Source organism: Cyclopterus lumpus, chromosome 9 (assembly GCF_009769545.1).
Source record: "Cyclopterus lumpus isolate fCycLum1 chromosome 9, fCycLum1.pri, whole genome shotgun sequence".
Taxonomy (NCBI): Eukaryota; Metazoa; Chordata; class Actinopteri; order Perciformes; family Cyclopteridae; genus Cyclopterus; species Cyclopterus lumpus.
Window position 1 is genome coordinate 19,650,249 of NC_046974.1, and position 14,223 is coordinate 19,664,471.

Below are 14,223 nucleotides of genomic sequence, written 5' to 3' on the forward strand. Positions count from 1 at the left end.
TTAAGAACAATAAAAGCCACAAAGTTCAATACCATTGAAAAATAGCAAATTAAAAACATCTAGCATACTATATAGTATAACAAAGGTGCCAATTAAAAGTAATTATCTTTTTGCATGGTCATAAATTGGAACAAAGGGGTTCATAAAGCCATAAACACATGTGGTTTCAACCAAAGAGAAAAACTAAAGAGTTTTCTGAGGATGCATAAACATGAAAATCCATCCAAAAAGTGCTCACTCATGTTATAGTCTTTTCAGTTTTTAATGTGGTTTAGTTATTATGATCATCATTATTAATAAACTAGGATTTGCATCACGTTATTATGATGGCAATATGCCAACCTGTGGTAGTACTGAAATGTGGTATTCTGGGTTTTGGGCAAAAGCATAAACAAGCACGGTCCAACAATAGGTTAAAAAATAAATGGACTGGGAGTAATCCAGTTGACTGTGGTGCTATTCAAAATGTTAAGCAATATCTGACTGTATGTACTTATGTTGAAATCACAACACAGCATGATATGTTATACATGTATTAACTCCCCAAGATACAGGAACAAGACATGTTCAACCCACATTGCATGTGCAGCATGTGGAGACGGAGCACAATTGATTCCCAAACCGCCCCCTACAATAGTTACCCATTTCAATTATGTATTATTAAGAGAAAACAAGCTGGCACACTCTTGTAATTTCCTTCTACCGCATCATTTAACCTGAAATTCATTCATTGTCTTCTCTCTCTCTCTCTCTCTCTCTCTCTATATATATATATATATGGTTTGTCCCTTTCTGTGTTGCACCATCATATTTGCCATGACTGTCAAAAAGAAGGGAAGAAGAGGTAGCAAAGGAAGCAGAATATGAAGAAGCCAATAACCCAGTTGACTGAGTAGATGTAGATGATGACCATGTCCATGTCAAAACGCCAGCCTCGAGAGTCATCCTCGAAGTCCAGACCGTCCAGACGGTAGCCTCCTCCGTGGGGGAACTGGCGTCTAGCAACGGGACTGGATTGCCTCTGGAAGCCTGGTTTGGGTGACAAATGTAGCATCACATCTGGTGGTAGTGATACTCCACCCTTACTTGAATCCATGCCAGTTCCAATAGCTTCTAATGGCGACACGTTTTTTTGTTGTAAAACGGCACCAAAAGGTTAAGAAGGTAGCAATGATTGAGGACACCAAGGCCAAGCGCTGTGTAGTATTTCTGAAAATTAGGGGAATTCAATAAAATGTTCATTGTACAATTACAAACTAATTGGGGTTTTAAAGGTGATTTTGCTTATTTACCAAAAGTAAATAAGTTTGGTTGCTGATTAGTCAAACATTTCTTAGATTGGTGGGATATATTCTATCTCAGAAAATGCTGAACAAAATGTTCCAATCAACTTCTGCAGCGTAGTCAACTTTTCCCCTGTCCATCCATATCCTCAGTTTATTCCAAACAACCTTTATGTATTTAAGTTATATTTGCCATATACAGGGTATCCACGTTGCGCTGCTCCTTTACTTGAAGCTGTGAGCTCATATTTTGCTGAAAGTAATTTACCATAAGGGTGCCGTGTTTAACGCTGAAGTCAGCAATTCTAATCCAAAACACAATTTCAAATTAAGATATTATCTCCTCGCGGCCCATTCTCTGTGTGGGCTGAAAAAAAAGCCGGTGCTCATACAGCCCTGGCTCAAACAAAGCAGCTGAAACCGGGCATCGCAAACACTATAATCAACATTCATGCTCGTGCACAGGACAGGGGAAAGGCCAATGGATGTGCAAAGAGAAAGGCACTGGGAGCGAGAGGGACGGTAAATATGTTTCGTTATTATTTGTTTGGGAATTGAGTTCAAATATCAGCAATCTTTCTCCTGAATTGCTGACTACACATTGAATACTTCAATATGTATTTATATTACTATCAACTATGTCAGTTATTGCACATCGGTATAAGCACATACTTCTTAGGAATGTTGCAACACTGCTTCCCCTCAAGATATTCTCCAACATTTTTTTTAGTTTCATAAGAAATTGCCTAAATGTGGCTTGAATGTGTATTCTGTATGCCATAAAGATGGAGCGTTGTGTTTGTGCCATTGAAGCCTTTAAGGATGATTGTGTAGCAGGTATACTTTACTCTGTCAAAGACTTGCATACAAAGAGAATAGCAGTTACCTTATAAATGAGTCCTACAGCTGCCGCTACTTTGCCAAATCTGATGAATTCGTCCTGAACTGAGAGAATTTCCATGTGGGGTAATTAAAAACTTGCCTCCAAAGATACGGAAGAGTTTCCGGCAGCTTGGGAGAGGCCACTTTGCACAACTTGCTTTCTGGAAGTTCTGTTTCCGGAAAAGGTATTCTTTTGGGAAGAATGTCCTTGCTGTTTGGTTTAGCTCTGTAACAAAAAGACGGTGAGACAAAGTAAATACCATCAAACATGAACATCTTATTCACGCCGCCACTTCATGATAGCCTGGATGGATTATGTTTGATTTATTCAATATATTCTGATGTAGCATCACCAGATTCCCTCATTTTCTCCTTGTTCTGTTTCTGTGTCACCTTGGGTTTGGTAATCAACACAAGAATCTAATCTACAACGCTTGTCATCTAATCACTCACAAGAGCCCTCAGTGTGTCTGCAGTGCTCGTAACCACGGCCACTCCGTCTTTTTATGGTCACACTGCCGCTCACTTTCTCCGACATACATTTAGAAGAAGGCTAAAGTGACTCACGGACCTTCCTGATCATGTCCCATGTAATCAGCATGCAGCGATAACAAGGTTCATGATTAGGATTTTTTTTTTTTTTTAAACACAATTTTTTGTCATAGCCCAATGCATTATTCACTTACAAGGAATTATATTTATTGTATGCACTAAATAACTGTTCAGATCGTGTTTGGTTTCATCTTCCCATTCTCGTTCGGGGTGACTCATCTGGTCTGAGCTGAACTAAAGGTCTGCTCTGCTCCCCATGGGGTCTCTGCAGCTGGGCCCTCTGAACAATCTGCAGCTTAGATGTCATCAGTACAACAGCCAGCCGACACACGAATACACATAGAGCTGCACATATACATGTATGCATATGTATTTACGGTTATATCACTCATGGGTTATTTTATTCTCAACTACACATTTTACTGGCATATCAAACCGTATGTTTATCCATCGCACAGTATTCAATTTAGACTTGTGAGCAAAGTCACAAGTAGAGGTGATAAGTATTTCTAATCATGTGAATTGTACGGCGAGTGCTTTCTGCCGATTAGCTCACCCTTCTGGAAGAACACATGAGTGATGATTGTTCTGCACAGGGGGCAGGGGGTGTTGGTGGGGCTGTTCTTAGCCAGCGTCCTCAGACAGGGTTCACAGAAGATGTGGTTGCAGGGTTGACACATGTAAGGACTGAAGTACACATCCAGACACACTGCGCAGATGTAACCTTCTTTGTCACCGGCGCTCACGTCATCATCCTCGCTGCTGCTGCTTGATGCGTTCCCTGTTGAACTCTGGGTGAGATGGAAAGGTAGACAGAGAAAAGATAGATGTGTCTGCCCCTGTGTATCTTTTCTTGTAAACCGTCTCCTCAAGCATGTCAATATCTATATGTTTATAAATGCAAATATATATAAATATGGGTTGGTTTGTGTGTCTTTTAGATGAGATTTAAATCAGATTAGCGCCAACATAAACATGACCGCTCCTATACACAACATAAAAGTATACGAATAAAACACGTTTGTCCCCTTCAATGAATCACCATCTTAACGTCTGCCCCAGTGACCCTGGGAGCTGAGTTGTCAGGAGCAGTAACTCTTGGTCAGGTCTTTTTTAAGGCCAAGTGGTACCAGAGGAGGAGCCAGAACAAGAGCGATTCACTGACACTATATGAATCGTCCAGAAAAAAGTTGTAGCACCTCGCCCCGGAAAAAGGGAAACGGGGGACCCCTCATGGAGACCTGCTTGGTAAACGCAGCCTATTCCAGAGTTGCCCAGAATGAGAGGGCCCAGGCAGGTGTGGGGATGCTCACAAGCCGCCAGCTGAGCTCAGCTGTGTTGGAGTTCTCCCCGGGGAAAGAGAAGGTTTTCCATTATGCAACATCGAGTCGCTGAGAAGAAATCTCTTACTGTTTTTTTGTGCTTATGCAACAAACAGCAACTCAGAGTACCTTTTTAGAGTCTCTGAAACGGCGCAGACTGGGGACTCTGCTGGGGGAGCAGAGGGGGAGGGATGGGGGGGGATGGGGGGGCTGCCTGATCTGAACCTTCACGCACCCTGGGGAGGCTAGGGACATTGGAATCCAAGTGGGCCATGTTCAAAGCCTCCTTTGTAGAAGCGGCTGCTATAGGAGTTGTGGTGGTGAGGGTTGTCGATGCTTGGCCTAAGAGCCGGCTGGTGGACACCAGCGGTAAAGGAGGCCATCGAGCTAAAGAAGGAGGCCTTTCGGGCTTGGTTGGCCCAGGGCATTATATAAGAGATTATATAACTCGTCTGTCCTGGGAACGCTTCTAGTCCCCCCAGAAGAGCTGGAGAACGTTGCTGGGAAGAGGGACGTCTAAAATATCCGGATAAGCCTGCTATCAAGATAAACTGGATATAAAGCATGGATGGATGGAAATACCTGATTTATGAGTTTTATTTAAAATATTATTGCAATCTTATCTTTTCTTATGACTCTAAATTCATGATGGCAAACCCATTTCTGCAGGGTCACTTCTACACGGAATGAGATTAAACATCAAATAAAGGACAAAAGAGACCAATTCAGAAATATTAGGTTCTGAACTTACATTATCACTACAATATGTCATTGAACCAGCTGGCAATAAATTCAAGTGAGAACGTCATCTTTCATGTTCTTCTTGAGATTATGTATACAATAGTCTCTCCTTTAATACACCCTATTTGAGTGGGTGTAAATGTCTTTGACACCCACCTGCACAACATAATAATATGTGTGAGGACATGAGGGTGTCGGGTGTGAGCTCAGTAGAGTGTAAAACGGCTACCTACCTACATTTTCTCACTTCTTATTGTAAAGCATAAACGTTGTTTGCTAAAGAGAGCTATTTGACCCTGACGCTGACCCTAATTCCAACTCCATTCAATTTACAGAAAACAGAGGTGTTGCATCTCTTCAGGAGTTTTTTTTCTCCATAAGACACAACTTGGATTCTGAGATTAGTTTACCTTTTTTAATCTAGTTTGCATTCTTTTAGTTCCAACAGCATAATTCATCTGATCCACCCCGCCCCTCTGCCATAATCTCGCTCATCTCCTCAGCAGTAAACTTGACCAGCCTTCCAAGTGCGTCGTCACCTAAATCCACACTCAGCATTTCCAAACTTCCAGCTTCAACTCATGTAAAAAGGAAGTACCAAAAATTGTTTTAAGATCAGCATCTGGGGCCCCTCAAGTCCCCCGTCTCCTCCTCAGACCTATATCGACAGACTCAGAGGATTGGTGTCTGAAACATGTGTCTTGCAAAGGCAAGGGGGGGGGGGGTACATACAGAGTAATTACCGCTCTCTCACCCAGGGGGAGCTCCAGGGACTTCCGTGTTGAACCAGTCCTGCTTCCCAAGGTGTGTCATTAACACAGAGGAGAGACGACAGTGCTTAGCTCCCAAGTAATCACGCACTCTGAGGCTCTCCCCTGGCAACATGCACATTTTCATGGCACCTTTGTCTTGATTGCATTGGTAAATGTGTAAAAAGAGTAAATACAATTCTTTATCATGGGGAACGCAAATCAAAATGTATTTGTAGAAGTGGGCCTATCTTCGTCTTTTCACCATCTTAACTTTTAAGATATTGACTGCATTACTAACCTGAAACAAATGTGGTTTGTGTCAAGCATCGTAATTCTTTTAGAAATAATTGTCTCTGCAGAACTGCGGGCAGCAACTAAAATAACATCTCAGCTTCCTTTGGCAGCAGCTGGATAAAGTAAGTGAGCAATCCAGCACTAATGGTTTCCCCATCACACAGGAGGAAACCACTTCCTGTGGGGAACTGGATGACAATAACTCCCACTCTGACCTTTGGCCTTCCTTATACTGTACATGCAAAAATGACAGCAGCACATTGTACTCAGAAATATTTACATGAGATTCTATTAGGGGAGTTAAAACAACCGTTTTTGCCAACAATGCAGGTGTGTTGGTCATAAAGCTACATGAAATCTGCGAAGAAGAAAAGGAATAAAAATGTTACAGTTGGATAAGAAAATTGTAAATTATTTGTGCACGCTATAAATCAGACTTTGTGACCAATGGGTCCAAAGAATAACAATCATTATATGAGAGAGTGAATAAGAAAAACTATTGTTTAGCTGCCCTTCAGAAGTGTCTTAAAATCTCTAGGGCTATGACTAATAGATAGATAGATAGATATATACTTTATTAATCCCCAAGGGGAAATTTGTTGTCATAGTAGCGCCCAACACTTTACAGACACCAAATGGAATAGACTAAATAAACTAAACACACAAAATAAAATAAAATAAAATATAACAGGGATGACAGATATATACAAAATATAAAATAATATATATAAAATATATATACACAATAGAATACAAATAACTGTGGAGTGTGTATTAAGGAAATTCAATCAAATTAAATGTAAACAGAGTGTGCAAAATATGTAAAATATATATACACAATAGAATACGAATAACTGCAGTGTGTATTTAAGGACATTAATTTAAGTTTAACCAGAGTGTGCAAAATGCAAAGTATGTGTAGTGTATATGAAGTGTAAATCAACATAAATAAATGTGAATGTGTACAGTGAAAATGAAAATTAGTCCACAGAGGACCTGGCCAGAGGTGATTTGTTGTACAGTCTAATTGCTGTGGGCAGGAATGTTTTCCTGTATTCCTGTATATATATATATATTTCTGTAATAACAGAAATGCTGGGCTTGTAGGTAGCAGCTCCTATGTGAAAATTAATGTAACTGCAAGTGCAGAGTTGGATCAAACTGAGGAAAGAACATGCTCAATAAGCCTTGATTATGATAAATGACCAAGCAAGCATATTACATTTTCTCTGACTAAATACAAGGTAAAGTTAGGACAAATACGCTGACTTGCTTTTCCCCCGAGGGTTAGGTGAGAAGACAAATGTCACTCTCAGTGGTGTCAATCTTCTCGTCGGTTTGACTGAGCAAGAGTTTTGAGTTTCTAACATTTGGCTCGTGATAATTGTGGAGCAATTTTCCTCACGGCGTATGCCATCTGTTCTCTTCCACAGAAATAATCCGCCACATTATATTGAACATAATTTCATCTGCTCGAGCCAGATATAATGTGTATTATTTGTCTACATCATACATACTTTAACACGCCAACTCCAATGTGAGGGAGAGAGGAATATCTCAACCAAAAATAATACACTATTCTGTGTTTCAAAGCAACTCATTTTATTCCACTTTCTCTAATTCGTCAGAATAATTTCAATCCACCAACGTGACAGCTGATCTGCAGCAGCCAATCAAAACTGAATCAGATCTTTTATCTGGCTGTTTTTGAAGGGCTCTCCACCCTAGCCTCATCATGCAACTAATTCAGATGTAAGCCCACTTTAAACCGCATAGACAATGGATTTTGAGATGAGCTGAGTGCTGATAGGCCTGTCAACAGTCAGACTCTAGATGAAATGAACACAGACAGACACACAAATGCCAGCAATAAATACAGTTAAAAGTGGACCCAACAAGCATAGTTTTAGTCTGATTGCCTATTGTATTGTACCACACACACACACATACAAAACTCTTACTTGATTTCTTGCACTAGCCTTCTACCCTAAAATGTAAATGAGGCTTTAAGTAGATCAGTTGGGTAATTTAAGACTTGAGTGCCTTTTGGAGTTAATCAATTATTTGCATTGTATTAACATAGTATTGATTGGGAAATGGGAAGACACAAATAAATCATTCAAAGATGTAATCACAAGCTCTGTGGTTCTTCTTGGAAATGACTGGCAAAAACATTTGTTAAAGGAACGTTGACTTCAGTACCCGTTGACATATTGACGCTCAGATAATTCTGTCATTCACCTGTCTGCTCTCCTGCAGTTGACTTTGTCTCCACCTCTCCCTTCTCCTCTGCCTCCTCCTCAGGCACTTAATCCTGTTCTTCTCTCTTTTACTCATCCTCCTCTCCCCAAAGGGAACACAAGTTGGCGCCACTGCTGAGGTTATGGTTTGACCGATCACCTCCATCACGCCGCTGCCTCCTTCCGCGCCATCTTCCAAGTCCTCCGCTTCGTCTTGCCCCTGCTCCTCTTCTTCTCCTTGGTCTGAGCTGATGAGAGATGGGATGCGTGTCTGGTGACTTTGTGATGGTCGTCCGGCTGCTGACCCTGTTCTCACCTCCATCCAGAACGGATCTGCCTCTCTGTACGAACTAAACGGGTGGTGGCGGTGCAGGTTTCCGGCCACTGTCCTGGATGAAAGTCTCAGAGGGGACGGAGGTGTGGATCTGGTTTGGATGGGAGGCTGAGAGAGAGCAGAATACATAGACCTCTTTGCTGACTGAGGGAATTGGGGGTTTAAATTGGCGGTGATGGTCTGGCTGCAGACAGTACTTGGATATCTGGGACACGTACATCCTCTCTGAAAGTTGTTCGATCCTTCTCCAACTTCCAGAGTGTTGTTGAACGGGATGTCGGAGTTATTGCTGGACAAACTTTCAGTGCTTCCTGTTCCCTGTCTGTCCTGGGCTCCATCTCCATGTGTGCCAGTTCTTTCAGCCTTTCTCTGTCGTTGTTTTCCTCTTTCCCTGCCCCCTACGTGCTCAACATGTTGCCTCTCCTCATCCCTGTCTTGGTTTCCCTCTTTCCATCTTCCTCTGCTGTCCTTGCGGCAGGTCTTTCTGTGTGCCTTCCTCCCTGGCAGGGCAGGTCTCACCAGCTGCTCCACACTGCTCGGCCTTTCCTCGGCGGCTGGATCTGCACTTCTCGGCCCAGGTCTCGCTGCTTTTAAACACTGGGTGTAAGTCTCGCTGTTGTTGTTTTCTTCACCGGCATCCTCACTTCCACCACCTCCAACTCTGCCTGAGACATTTACACTAGAGGATCCCAAAACGGAGCTCATCGCGGCGCTTATGAGCCCCTCAGTCACCAGCAGAGCGCTTCTGATTCAACCTAGCCTGGTCTTTCCCATGTCATCTTTCCCAAAGTCTCCTCTATGCTTCCCACTCCTTCCCACTCCTCCCACAGCATTAAGCTTTTTTTTTTCTTTCAAAGAGCTAGTGGGACTGTTCCAGTGTAGAGGAGGTGAGCACTGCAGCCCTCTGGCCTGCCCTCTCCTGCCCCTGTTAGCCTGCTGGGACATTCCACACTGTTGGCAAAGACAAAGTCCCCCTGGTGAGCCCCATCACAATAGGTGCACTGTTCATGGCCTCACTATAGTCCCGTGTGACCTATAGAAAGCACCGTGCTATGCAACCCCTGAATACACACAAAAATAAGGTGAAAAAACCAGAGCCACCTTTTTTTTCTTCTCACAACCACTACCATGGTGTCAGCTTATTTTTCACTCCACAGTTTACAAACAGAGCACAGAATGAGAGTGTGTGTGTGTGTGTGTGTTTGACCTTTCCTTTGTCTGATTTTGTTGTTTCACCTAAACACCTAAATGCATTTGATGATAACTTAAGAAGGCAAGATAACTTGTTCAAGGGCACTTTGTTGCAACAGATTGATTTTTTGTTTATCAAATGGAGAAAATAAAAAGGAAGAGGATATTCTTCATCAGAAGAAAAACAGAAAAGCTTAAGATTTTTTTCCACACTCATTATTCTTATGGGTTAGGTTAGGTGAAGCGTTTAAAGACATCGTTATAATTACTGCGCAGAGAAGAAGAAAAAAACAGTCAACCCTGCTCATCTGAATATGTCACAGACACTTGAAGTAAATGCTCGACATAGAATCTTAAGTAATTTAATCCACGAGGCTGTGAAAGACACTACAGCCCACCGAGGCTGTGGAGACACTACAGCCCACCGAGGCTGTGGAGACACTACAGCCCACGAGGCTGTGGAGACACTACAGCCCACGAGGCTGTGGAGACACTACAGCCCACCGAGGCTGTGGAGACACTACAGTCCACGAGGCTGTGGAGACACTACAGCCCACGAGGCTGTGGAGACACTACAGCCCACGAGGCTGTGGAGACACTACAGCCCACGAGGCTGTGGAGACACTACAGCCCACGAGGCTGTGGAGACACTACAGCCCACCGAGGCTGTGGAGACACTACAGCCCACGAGGCTGTGGAGACACTACAGTCCACCGAGGCTGTGGAGACACTACAGCCCACGAGGCTGTGGAGACACTACAGTCCACCGAGGCTGTGGAGACACTACCAGATCCTGTAGAACAGACCAGCAGAGACACTATGAAGGATTCATGACGAGCTCTTTCAGCTGGACTTGTTTGTTCTTGAAGGGGTTTTATCCCTCGTCTAAAATAGTTCAACAGTTTTGAACTTCCCTCCTTACTTCCTTTCCTTCCCTTCATTCTCTAACTGATCTAAAAGCATCAGAATCCTTGTATCCGTGCTTCTCTGTCCTAAAGCTTCATGAGTTGTTGTGAAGTGATGAAACTTTGTCACCAAATAACAAGTTGAGTTGCTTTACGTTTGTTTCTGTACTTCTGTAACTTCTCCCCATCTCTCTTCTCTCCCAACAGCCCCTTATCTCCCCCACTCCCTCATTTTTCCAACCTCTCGATATCTTTCTGCTCACGTTTCTTCGTCCTATCCTGGTCTCAGGTTTGAGAGTCAATAAAGTACATTATTTGACTTCATCTGTCGGCTTCTACATTCAATTTCAATGATTCTGATAGCTTCTTGGAAGGATACTTTTTAACCACAAACTAGACTAAAGTACAAGACCGATTGTCTGTTGCAGAGCTATTGACGCCCCGACACATAGGGAGCATCATACAGACAGAAATAATAGAGGACTGAGCCGTGTACTCGTATTTTATGAGCTAAATTAATGAGTGAATCCACTGAATATTAAGTGAAGCTTGCAGCGAGGCATTAGCTTGCTAACACTACACACTACACATCTTCAAACTTCTGCCCTCTGATAAAACACATCCATGTGTGACTGTGACTAAACTGAAAATGTGAAAAAGTGAGAATGTTATGTTGATGGCTAAAGGCCTTAAGCTAGTACTCATTTTAATGTTGAGACCCAAGGCAGGGAGGAGGGTCAGTCAAGTTCAACGGGCATGCGGAGCAGAATATCAAGGCGGCGTTAACTTCACTCTGTCCTTCATATTGCCAGTACCAGCAAGATGTTTCTGCTCTGTTTTTTAAGTTTACTTTTTTGTTATTTTAAATTTTGGGTTAAATGATCGTGGCAACTAAAACTCCCGCACACCCTCCCTCCTTCTATCCACCCTTCAAGTGAGTGTTTGTTTTCTTAGCTGGGTTTATTCAAGGATGTTTCTCTCTCATGTTTCTCTCTCACACACACACACACACACACACACACACACACACAGGGTTTGCTTCTCGCAAATATCAGCTCATACTGATGCAACAGTGGCCGTCATCGGAGGCAGTACCTGCTGTAAACAGCAGATGGCAGCAGCTCTCCTCTCTGCAAAGTCGTGGCGCTGTCCCTGGTCCTGAAACTACATCTCGCTCCCAAAGCATGTTGCATTTTCTTTAATCCCGGCTCGAAATGCATGGTTGCGCCCTCAAATACTCTTTACTTGTTACGGAGTTTCTCTTTAAGGTATTTTTCTTATAAACACATGCCTGTTTCAAACTAAGTTGGCTTAAACGAAAAGTTATTAAGAAGTCATAACCAATTAAGAAATGTCCTCAGTTAATAGTTCTACCTGCAGTATCCTGCCGACATATATATGTTTTCTATCATACTATTTTTGTAATAACTCAGTTGGGTTAAGTGTTAGTCCTGACTGGCACCTACCATTTGAGATGCAAACTAAAACTAATCCACAACATGTTAAATTCAGTGAGTCCAAATAGTTACAAAAAAGAAGATAGAAAAATAAAGGAGAGCTCTGCGCCCTCGTCGGCTGCCTGTAGTGAAAAACGGAGCGACAAGGAAAGCAGAGGTACAACACTCCAGGGCGACCTCCACACGGTCTGACGTACCCAAAGCTGCTGGTATAAATGAATTCACGGCGTCACCGAGCTCAGACGATTCGCAGTACCCGTGAGCGCACCCGGCTGTCAACACTCACGAGCTACAACTCACACAACTCCCCTCTCACACACACACGCACACGCACACACACACTCACAAACACCTCTGCGTCATGCGTCCTGGGAGCGACGGCACAAACGCGGTAACTCCGATGGACCCCGGTAAAACGCACAGCGGCAGCAGTCTGAGGGGCTGACTGGGTCCTACTTATCTGTCCGGCGTGTCCCCCCACTGCTCTGGGAAAGTTGCGCTCTCAGTGTGGTCGCATTATGGATTTCATAACAACAAGCGGCAACGGCAGCAACGCGACCAGCGTTTACCTCAACGGGGTGGACGTGGTTGCCGACTGGGACAGGAGTGAGAATGGCACGGGCTCTGTGTCTCCGCCAGATGTGAAGCTGAGTTACCAGATTATCACTTCTCTGCTCTTGGGGGCCCTCATCATCTGCTCCATATTTGGGAATGCGTGCGTCGTGGCAGCCATCGCCCTGGAGAGATCTCTCCAGAATGTTGCTAACTATCTGATTGGATCTCTGGCCGTGACAGACCTCATGGTATCGGTGCTGGTTCTGCCAATGGCGGCCCTCTACCAGGTTTTGAACAAGTGGACACTGGGGCAAGAGATCTGTGACTTATTTATCTCCCTGGATGTACTGTGTTGCACATCATCCATCCTACATCTGTGCGCAATTGCCTTGGACAGGTACTGGGCCATAACAGACCCAATCGACTATGTAAATAAACGGACACCAAGGCGAGCTGCGATCTTGATAAGTGTGACTTGGCTAATTGGTTTCTCCGTCTCTATTCCGCCTATGTTAGGGTGGAGAAGCGCCGAAGACCGAGCGAATCCCGACGCCTGCATCATCAGCCAGGACCCGGGCTACACCATCTACTCCACATTTGGGGCTTTTTACATCCCTCTCATCCTCATGCTGGTCCTGTACGGGCGAATATTTAAGGCTGCACGGTTTAGGATTCGAAAGACGGTGAAGAAACCCGAGAAAACAAAAGTTTCCGACAAGTGCTCGACTGTGTCTCCGGCGATCTTCCACAAGAAAGCCAACGGGGAGGCCGGGGGCAAAGGCTGGAAGCGGGGCCACGAGTCGAAGCCCAGCTCACCGTGCGTAAACGGCGCGGTGAAGCACGGAGAGGAGGGTGAGTCACTTGAGATCATAGAAGTTATCAGCAACTCCAAAACGCACCTGCCTCTGCCCAACACGCCTCAGTCCTCCTCGCAGGGCTACGAGCACATGAATGAAAAGAACTCGGGGGCGAAAAGAAAGATCGCGCTGGCGAGGGAGCGTAAAACGGTGAAAACACTGGGGATCATCATGGGGACTTTCATCTTCTGCTGGCTGCCCTTTTTCATCGTAGCGCTTGTGCTGCCTTTCTGTGCAGAGAGCTGCTACATGCCCGACTGGCTGGGCGCAGTCATAAACTGGCTGGGCTACTCCAACTCTCTCCTCAACCCCATCATATATGCCTACTTCAACAAAGACTTCCAAAGTGCTTTCAAGAAGATCATAAGATGCAAATTCCACAGAGCGTAAGCCCACACAGTGAACACGTGTGTGTTTACTTACATGTGGAGTGGACGGACAGCAGGAAATGTTCGCTGACTGTATTGAGAGGGGGGGGGGAGGGGGGGGGGGGGGGGGGATCCAGAGGCTTCATTCAGGGACAGTCTCTTTTTTCGATGTGTGTTTGAGGACCGTGTAAAAAAAAAAGAGAACCCGGGTTCACTATCCGCGGATGAAGAGAGACAAGACGGGAACTTTCTTTCTTAATGTACAAGCTCATGTTTGTTCAGTGTTGTAGCTACAGTATATATATCCTATATGCGACGGCAGCCATCGTTATATTGCCATGCAACACGTGTCATGTGCTGATTCCATGCATTCTATCCCGAGACACGCCTGGTTTCCGTCCCACACCATGAGCTTTGTAGCACTGAAACAATAAAAGCAATCAACGATTGTCATTAAGAAATATGAGTCCATCTTTGTTTAAACGATTAA

The 14,223-nt window shown here is 44.0% G+C and overlaps 1 protein-coding gene across 1 annotated transcript; it reads left to right on the forward strand.

The window, feature by feature from the left end:
- The first annotated feature begins 12,471 nt into the window (after nt 1-12,471).
- On the forward strand, nt 12,472-13,755 carry htr1aa (5-hydroxytryptamine (serotonin) receptor 1A a). Its single transcript, XM_034541934.1, has one exon. The coding sequence runs from the start codon at nt 12,472-12,474 to the stop codon at nt 13,753-13,755; it is 1,284 nt and encodes a 427-aa protein (XP_034397825.1).
- The last annotated feature ends 468 nt before the right edge of the window (nt 13,756-14,223 follow it).